The sequence below is a fragment of the Monopterus albus genome, unplaced genomic scaffold (genome assembly GCF_001952655.1).
Source record: "Monopterus albus unplaced genomic scaffold, M_albus_1.0 scaffold2.1, whole genome shotgun sequence".
NCBI lineage: Eukaryota > Metazoa > Chordata > Actinopteri > Synbranchiformes > Synbranchidae > Monopterus > Monopterus albus.
The window spans coordinates 7,728,163-7,738,247 of record NW_018127882.1 but is presented as its reverse complement, the minus strand read 5'-3'; the positions used below and the strand labels follow the sequence as shown (position 1 = coordinate 7,738,247).

The 10,085-nt window shown below is 40.6% G+C and overlaps 1 protein-coding gene across 3 annotated transcripts in view; it reads left to right on the top strand.

Moving 5' to 3' along the window:
* The window catches only part of LOC109956962 (neuronal acetylcholine receptor subunit alpha-7-like), a 28,470-nt gene extending 18,391 nt beyond the window's left edge, over positions 1–10,079 (top strand). For 2 of the 3 annotated variants that reach the window (XM_020594485.1, XM_020594492.1), the window contains exons 6-10: positions 4,169–4,416; positions 5,600–5,794; positions 6,600–6,686; positions 9,164–9,273; positions 9,393–10,079. In XM_020594485.1, the coding sequence (XP_020450141.1) occupies positions 4,169–4,416; positions 5,600–5,794; positions 6,600–6,686; positions 9,164–9,273; positions 9,393–10,016 (1,264 nt within the window). In that variant the 3' untranslated portion in view covers positions 10,017–10,079. The remainder of the gene's footprint in view (positions 1–4,168; positions 4,417–5,599; positions 5,795–6,599; positions 6,687–9,163; positions 9,274–9,392) is intronic. The other variant, XM_020594499.1, reaches the window with a different exon arrangement.
* Positions 10,080–10,085: the final 6 nt, after the last annotated feature.

The window sequence follows — 10,085 nt, the reverse complement described above, 5'->3', positions numbered from 1 at the left end:
ACTCACACAGAAATACACACATTACAGGGAACATGAGGACAAAACAAAAGGTTTGGGAGTATTAACCCAAATTTTAAAAGCTCATCTTTTAAAGACCTGCTGCGATTACCCTTTCTAATCTCCCTGCTCTCACTACTCTCTTTCCGCATCTCTGCCTTTTACCCTCTACAGAACCTCCACTCCTCCCCCTCCATCATTAATCCTCCATCTCACTTCTCAGCTCATTCTATTTGTGCCTCACTATAATTCACTCTATTCAATCAACCCTTCCTCTCCATATTTTATTGTTCCCAGCCTTCACAGACTCCTCCTTACCAATCATCCCATATACATATACATCTCTTATCTGTCAAGGTATCAGCATATTACTCTCTCCTTCAGTCTACCTGTTTGTGTCTTGCTAGCTTCTCAACTGCCCTCTCTTGTTTACAAAACACACTTTGATATTACTAGTTTTTAGCATGTTCACCATCTTAGTTTAAAGTGCAGCTTATGTTGTTGGGAATGTCATTAGTTTTTTAGGTATTTGACTATAAACCTAATTCAGTTTGACCTGACGATGGCGCCAGCTGAAACATTAAGGGATCACCAGAGTTATTACATTCATCCTGATGGGAGCCTTGCCTGTCTCTACAACATTTTGTGCCAATCCATCTAGCAGGGCTGATATTTCACTGGATAAATGAAAAATAAGTGAGCTGCTGGCCATAGCCAAAGTCTTTAGGAATCATCCGCTAAGGATCATGAATATTTGAACCAAATGTCATGGTACATTGCTGGTGTGGTTAAAAAAAAAATCCCATCTCATGCTTCAACTCATTAATTATGGTTCAGTTACCAGAACAGATGAAATATGTTGACAGCAGACAGTGGGCCATCAGTGTGCAGCCATGCTAGTTTTACTGTGGTGAATAGCAGATGCTTTTAGGCTTATTGGAATGCTGCTCAGACAAGAGGTCACTATAAATGCACTCACTTATTTCTTCTGTTTTAATATAAAGCTAATGTTGTTGAGCAGGGTTTAGATCAGATGTCATCTCAGTACAGATTATATTTAATGTAGAGTGAGATTAAAAGAATCAGATACTGCCTGTGATGGGTTATTATCCCAGTGTGAAATCTCTCATGTCTCTATCATATTGCTTTTCAAATTTTCAGCAGCACTCCCACTGTCTCAGAGATGTTTCACACATGGGTAATTTGTACTATGAGTCATGGCTTTACCATCCAGACCATATATCCCTGTATACCTCCAGCGGAAGATATTGTTATTTACCATAATTGCAAAGCTTTTTACGCTGTGATTGACAGCTGACATCTTCCAAATCAAACCACATTACTCTATCAGCATTGCTCAGAATAATTAGTAAGGATTAAATGTGTTTTGAAATTTAATTGAACTCAGCTTATGAAAACTCAATTTATTTTGGAGAAACTGGATATTTTCAAAGTCAAAATAAGGTTATTACAAACGAGCCAATGTATTTGTCTTTTCATGAGACAGAAGAGAGAGCCGAGTGTAAACTTGGTGCTGGCTTGTCTGCCACAATGGACTGTGTACACGTGTGTGCATGACTATAATGTACAATATATGACATGGGGCATGTGTGGCATTGGGTTTTATTAGAGGGAAAAGTTCATGTTCTCACTCAACTGGGGATGGATGAGGCACATCCAACTCAGGTAAACCACAGGCAGCAAGGTAGATGTCCAGCATAGACAGCACTATGACAAGCCATAATGATGAAAGGAGAAACAACTGGATGAAGGGAATAAAAGGCTTTTTTTTAGCTGGATGAATGGTTAAATTAATGGATGACTTAAATAAACAAACACTGTCTGTGGCACTGATGTGCATGTTCTCAAAGTGCATTCTCATTTGGGACTTGGTGTATAAAGACTACATTAAGAAGATATGACATTATAAATATGTTTCCTGTAAATTGATGAATGGGGTCGAACCCTATCTTCTACATAAACAAGCCTGAATTGGAAGCAAATTAATGAGATGTTGACAGCATAATTAGCAATAGCCTGCCTCTTTATGTGTGTGGATACAAAATGTACTAGTGCAGTATGCTGCATGGCTCTCTTTCTGGTACAATTTGTGACAACTTTTTTGGTCATTGTGTGCATGTGTGCAGTGAGTGAGAAGGACTCTTAGTGACTCATGTGTCATGGTGCAAGAACCTGACACTGCCACCATTGTCGCTGTTGGTCTGTCTCTGTTTCCACCTTGCACAGCCTGTCCATAGTACTTTCCCCAGTGTGTGTGTGTGTGTGTGTGTGTGTCGCACTTTACAAACACAACCACTTCCCATTGTCCCTGAGCTATTGCTTGTCCAGTTGTATTCATGTTTAATAACTGAAATATGTACATTGCAAATTGTTCATTATTCCAGAGTGCTATGTTTAAAAATAGTCTTAAGATTCATGAAACAATCTCCTGAATAGCTGACACAGTTATTCTAAGTATATTTCTATTTTGATACAAGTTACAGTAAAGTTTAAATGTTTTAAGGTTGATTTCCTTTGCAAAACAGTTTTTCACTCATCTGCTTCAATGCGTTACAACAGATTTTGTGTGCTCTAATTAAGTGATCTTTCTCAGACAACTTTAAGGATCAAAATTTTAAGTACTTTTGTTCTTCACATGCACACACACATACCTCATAGCATTCTCTACTGTGATGTGTGTAAGCAGTGATTCCAGGAAAGCACACACCTTTAGATAAAAGAAGGAATAATTTATTGCGTGGCTGCACCTCGGCCAACCTTGATGTCCGTCTCTCAGCTGCTAGCAACACACACACACAAGAGAAATAAATTACATTACTCAGCCTTCTTAAAAACATAAATGACTCAATCTGAGCAAAGCCAGGTACAAATGAGATGAGTCCACCTGCAATTTCTGTTAAGATGCAGGCCACATTCTTTTGTGAAGGCTGAATGCAGCTCCAGGATGTTGGAGGCGCTCTGGCATTATCGTTTCATTGGGGAATGTATCGTGAGTGTGTTGATTTGTGTGTGCATGTGCATATAGGTGTACTGTGTGGGCCTTTTTATTGTATATCAAGCCAACCAGGAATTAACTCTGCAACATAAGAAGAAGAAGACCTCACTAGGGTGCACACAGATATCCCACAAAAAAAACTCCAATCATCTTGCTGTGAGTCCTGCTCTGACTCATTGCCTTTCACAGTCGTTTGTCTCAAGACTGCTTGCACTTCGGCCACTTAACCTGAAAGGTCTAACTTCACAAATAATAAGATTATTAAAAGACTTTCATAAAATAGAATCATAATCAAGATCCTAATCATAATTCCAGTTGATCATTTCATTGATCAGCATGAAAGGTTATGCATGCTTTTATAAAGAGCAGTTTTACTGGATGTATATTAATTAATCCAGAATCATTGTACCGTGTTTGCCAAGCCCCTGCAATATACTGTATCCATCTATGTGTATCCATGGCTGCCTTCATATAATCCCATCAGGTTGTGAGTTGTAGAGCCTCGAAGGAGGCATTTCTGGTGTTTTCTTGGGTCACTGATTTGGTTTCTGAATATTTGATCTCACTCCACCCTGAATGTGTGTGTATTTGGGTGAAGGACTGAAGTAGAAGACTGGTTGCTACAGCGATGGCTGGGTGGATGTATCACTTTACTGCTTGCTGCTGTGGTGGGTTAGGCACTAACAGCAGAGAGACGGGGACACTTGCAAGTACGCATAAACGCTGACAACAGTGAAGTGCTGATCTAATGGGCTGACTAATTAGTTTTTTTATTACAAAAACAAATGACCTTAAACATACAAGTCTTGTGTAGCCTTCAAATTAATGTCCTCTTTCTCTAATCAAACACTTTTCTTATTCCCTAATTTGTCTTAACCAAATGTGCATCTCTCACTGACTGTAACAAACAGGCAAACCCTACAAAATTACCTTCTTGTGATTTCTTCCATCACTGTTCATTCACAAGGTCATTTTATTATGAGTTTTCATCTCTCTGCATTAGTACAAACTGGCAAACCCATTTCGAAGTAATTGCCAGCTTAAAATCTATTAAAAAGGCAATAAATAGATAAGCAACACTGAGCAAGATAGAGCTACAGCACACAGCCAGATTATTCATTGTTTTAAAGTTGCACAAACTCTCTGCTTCCCCAGCGCGGATGAGAGGTTTGATGCCACTTTCCACACCAACGTACTGGTCAACGCATCAGGTCACTGCCAGTACATCCCTCCTGGCATCTTGAAGAGCACTTGCTACATTGATGTACGTTGGTTTCCCTTCGATGTTCAGAAATGTGACTTGAAGTTTGGTTCCTGGACGCACAATGGCTGGCTGCTGGACCTCCAGATGTTGGACGTGGACACATCTACATACATACCCAATGGGGAGTGGGACCTTGTAGGTAAGAGTGTCTGTGTTTATATATTTATCACTGCAGGTATTGTCATCAGGATAGATGGCTGTATTTGAGAATCCAGTGTGATTGTATTGTTCAGTGCAGATGCTTTAACACAAAACCCATTTCTGAGTCCTGCAATGAGAAGAAAACTAACAGTTTCTCTAGGGGTATCACAGTGCTGCACAACAACCCCTGCTGTATTCACTCTGTGAAGTGCATTTGCAAAAATTTGGTTAGGTTTAGGAACAAAATCATGGATTGGGTTAAAACAAGTGCTTTATTAAGGCTTGATTTGTTGTCATATTTCCAATAATAAACACATGGTTATGCTTATATACTGCTCAAAAAAATAAAGGGAACACAAAAATAAGGCATTCAACTATTTGTGTTCCCTTTATTTTTTTGAGCAGTGTAGAATGATTGTGGTCATAGTTATAGAAATGAACGGTTATCGTCTGTGTTAAAGTCCCATATTTTGTCAACCCATCAGTCCAACAGGACCTCCTCCCTGTGCATACTGTCTCTACATAACATGACTTCCTCCTTTGCTCCTGACATTGTTACAGGCATTAAAAGATTTTGACACTTGAGTGTAGACCTGTTGTTTGAGGCTTTTGCTGAGTATAATAATAAACAGTTTTTGTTGAAAATGAAATACTTATACAAATGGCTTTCATTCTGGGACATCATTTGGGTGGTAGTTGCTGGATTTGCAAAGGGGAGAATTTTTGGAAGACCTCCCAAGCATGGTGTTCCCATGTAGAACACATTAGCAGCAGATCCAGGTGCCACTGGGACAATGGGCAGCTGGAAATGGGTGTCAGACAGCACCAGCACCAGATGGCATCAAATAGGAGTGTCTGACACACTATCAGGTGTGTAACCAGAACATACAGTATGTGTGTGCAGCACACATCCCTAGAATTAGAGTTCAAAGAGGGATAGTTCATCTTCCAAAACTCAAAAGTGATTCAGATGTTTTTTTTCTTTCTTTTTTTTTTTTGGTTAGCTGAAACGTTTTACTAATACATCGAATAAAAACAACTGTAGTTCTTCAAAATATTAACCCATCCATATGTACAGATAATGCACACAAAGAGATAAAGTAATTGCAGCTATTTAAATCTTCAAACTGAATCACTTTTTCAGTCCTCAAATTACCCGTGTGTGTTTACCTCTCCCACAGGCGTGCCAGCCAAGCGTAATGAGCTGTACTACGAGTGCTGTAAAGAGCCTTATCCTGATGTGACGTTTACAGTCACCATGCGCCGCAGGACTCTATATTATGGCCTCAATCTGCTCATCCCCTGTGTGCTGATCTCTGGCTTGGCCCTGCTGGTCTTCCTGTTACCTGCAGACTCGGGGGAAAAGATTTCTCTGGGTGAGATGGTGAAAACACAAACATGTGTATTCTTTGTAGAAGAAAACCGATATATTGGTTGAAACAAACAGTTTCACAGTTGAACAGCTATGACATGTAAGACAGCACTCTCCATTAACATCATCAACTCTGCCAAATGATAAGAACTGTGCCTAGAACTTAACATGTATGTTGACTGTCTTGTTTTAGTTGCATCTTAAAAAACTGTACATGTTAATCTTGTACACAGGTCTCTCTTGAAAAAGAGCTCACAGTCTCAGTGGGATTACCTGTTTAAATAAAGGAATTAATAATAATAACAATAACTGAAGCACCAAATGTGGGAAAGTCTTTTGGAAAAATGGTGTTCATCCCTCCAGTAGAATCCAGAGACTTGTAGAATCAATGCCAAGGTGCACTGAAGCTGTTCTGTCAGCGCTGGCACGTGGTGGTTGAATACCTTAAGACACTTTATGTTGGATTCTCCTTTAATTTGTCACTTGTCTGAATGTCTGCAAACACATCCTTATGATTCACATAGCAAGCCTTGAATATATGCATGCCAAATCACCTTGGAATAATTGAATTTCAAAATAAGATGCAAAGTCAGAATATTTGAGTAATTTCTAAAGCTGTATCTTACCTTGGATATGTCAGACGAGCCACTATCTGACAAATGGTTGTAGTCATGACAACATAACTGATTACATATGTAACTAACTACAGGAATAATTTTACACACCAGTGACCATGATCATAACTTTATATATATCATGTTCTCTCTCTCTCTCTCTCTCCTTGTGTGCATCTCCTGATCTGTCCTAAGGCATCACTGTGCTGCTTTCACTAACTGTCTTCATGCTTCTGGTAGCTGAGATCATGCCTGCCACGTCTGACTCCGTTCCTCTCATCGGTGGGTTATATTTATGTGTATGTTTATGTGCATGGATCAGCTGAAGATGGGAGAAGGGATGTCATTGTTGTGGATGGAAAAAAACAACAATTCAGACAGACATTAATTTTTGAACAGAAGCAATAACTCAGCAGAGCTGTGCCAGATACTGCTTGTGTGTGTTTAATTTGAAAACTTTACTTGGCAGAGGAGAAAAGGTTCTTATGAAAACACTGAACCTGAAGTGACTAATATCGATTCAGTCTATCAGCGCACAGACGTTAATGAGCAGCACACAGCATGGCTGTCCCCATGAGTATTTTTTGCACTTCCACTAAGCACCTGTAATATACAACATGCATTATAGTCTCCTGGAAAAATGAATCAATCAGTCAGTCCATCCATCCATCCCCATCATTGAGTGTGGCTGGGATTTGACTTGCCTACCCTGAGGGCATCTATACATCATTCTAAGTACACCTGTATAGCGAATGGGATAAATTACATGGCCTGACAGGTCTTGGCATCACCTGATTGTTCACTGTGGAGCAGCACCGTATGGTGTAGGAGGGTGACAAAAATAAACATTTTTTTGTCCTGCCTTGTGTGAGAGAGGGAGCTTACATGTGTTTGCTTTCTTTCTTATGTGTCATATCAGTTTCAGTAGGTCAAACTGAAATATCATTGACATGTCAACTGCATACTGTATGATGTAAGTAGTGTTTGGTCATGCTGAACATGCTGCCATCACTGAGAAAAACGTGATAAATGTCATCAATAAGAGTGATTCATCTCTCTTTCAGTTCTCCTGGCCTGAACACAAGGCCAGCTGAGAAACTTTCAGTAGTCTCGTTAAAATGACTCATGTTCTTTTACAATACAGTGACTGGGTGTGGACATGAGTTATTGTACCTCCTTGAACTTGACTGTAAACATATAAATAAATAAATATGTGTTCAACACTGCTGCCAGGATCAGGCCATCTTTTATCCTCGGCCTTTAGTCCCCAGATATGCTAAATGTGTTCCTTTAATTTTAGTTAATTCAGTTTGACCTATCTCATGTATTTAAAGACCATTTTGCTCAGTTAATTTTAATTCTGTTCTGTTCTAATTCATCATTAGTTAGTGCAGCCATGAACAACAATATGTCTTGTGACTGAGGGCTCGCTGTTATATTGTGAGTTATTATACATCATATCTGTAGGCAAGCTTTTCTGATTCTATCTATAAAGAAAGACAGAGTGAACAGTGATTGACCATAAAGCAGACAGGACAAAGCAAACGTCCTTCCACCTCTAATAAATACTTTAACATCTTTTTCAATGTCTTTCCTCACCTCTCTTCCTACCTTTTATTGTATTATTCTCTGTGCCACTTCTTCTTTAACACCTTTCTGATCCTTAAGCTTCTTCCTCTTCCCTCCATCTTTGTTTCCAAGACCTATCAAATAAGGACATGATCTCTGGCTTCATCAGGTGACATGAAGTTTCCTGAAACTGCAGTAGATTCTCTCTTTATCTGTTTATCTTTGTTCACAGTCATCTGCAAGCAAGAGAAAGGAGGGCAAGTCCTCACACTAACCAGCCACCACATTAAAGCCACTAGGAAGAAGGCAAGCCCGTGAAGGCAGTGTGATGCTTTGGGCATCGTTCTGCAGGGAAACCTTGGGTCCTACCTTTCATGTGGATGTTACTTTGACATGGACCTACGTAAACAATGTTGTAAACCAAGTACAACTTTTCATGGCAACAATATTCCCTAATTGCTTGCAGCAGGATAATCCGCCCTGCCACAATGCAGAAATGATTCAGGAGTGGTTTGAGGAACATGATAAAGAGTTCAAGGCATTGCCTTGAATTCCATATTTATCAGATGTACAGGGATGTACAAGGATTTGCTGCTGATGGCTTGATATCAGATACCAAAGGACACCTTCAGAGGCCTTGTGGAGTCTGTGCCTCAACAGGTCAGAGCTGTTTTGGCGACATGAGGGAGACTTGCACAGTATTAGGCAGGTGGCTTTAATGTTGTGGCTGATCAGTGCAAATATACTGTGCGTGTGTGTGTATATATGCTGGGAAAGAGCACATTGTTCAGTTAGTGCAGCCATATTGTCCCCTTGTGTGGGTGAAAACATCCCCCAAAACCAGCACTAATGTTCTCTCTCTAACTTATTTTGGTTTGTTTACCCGTGTCTTTGCACAAATTTAATTTCCCTTGTTTGAGTTCAAGGGTGCATATTCTCCCCTTGGCAATATAAGCTGTGCACAAACAGTTCAGACTTGCTTCCCTTTCATGTTCAAGTGTGAAATCAGTTATTTTGGAATTAATTTCATCTTAACATTTTACCTGCTAGTTCATGTTAAATATAACCATGGGCTAGTTCAAAGGCATGGAAATGGGAAAAGATTCAACACATATAAAATGCATGACCTTCTTTGTAACTGAGCAAACAACTAAAAGCATATTGATGTTTTTTTTGTGTGTTCTCGGCAGCCCAGTACTTTGCCAGCACCATGATGATTGTGGGAATGTCTGTGGTGGTGACAGTTATAGTGCTGCAGTTTCACCATCATGACCCTCAAGGAGGCAAGATGCCCAAGTGGGTGAGTGACCGAAAGTGACTTAATCACTTAATCAGATAGTCATCACAATTGTCACTGATAACATTTAATGCAAATGGTTGTTTATTGAATGTGTTACTGTGCACATGTGGCACTGACAGGTTCGGGTGGTGCTGTTGAACTGGTGTGCCTGGTTTCTCCGTATGAAACAACCTGGAGAAGAGCGAAAGCGACCTGGTTACAAGTACTATCACACCTCCCAGCACCACTCTAGTACCAGCTCTATAGAGATGAGCACAGTACCAACCCTCTCTGTGCCCCTCTCACAGACATCCTGCCCACCTTATTCCACTGGCACCTCCAACGGCTCCATGAGCCTCTATTTCAGCAATTATCACTCCCTAGAGAGCCCACACTGCCCGGCTTCTAGCGACTCCGGGATAGCGTTAGGGGGATGTGCCCATAGTTCCCTTAGTGATGAGGCTGAGCCACCTGGAGGAGTTGCAAGTAGTGTTGGAGGTCTGGGCATAGGAACTGGACCAGGGATGGGAGTTAACATCCCACCACCAGAGATACAGCGCATCCTGGAGGAGGTGTTATATATAGCCCAAAGGTTCAGGGACCAGGATGAGGCTGAGGCCATCTGCAGTGAGTGGAAATTTGCAGCAGCAGTGGTTGATCGGCTGTGCCTGGTGGCCTTCTCTCTCTTCTCCATCATTTGTACCTTCACCATCCTCATGTCGGCACCCAACTTCATAGAGGCTGTTTCCAAGGACTTCACATAGCTGTGGTAGCAGCAGAAGAGATGTGAAGGAGGGTGAAGGAGCAAAAGTCATTAGAGATAAAGTAGAGGT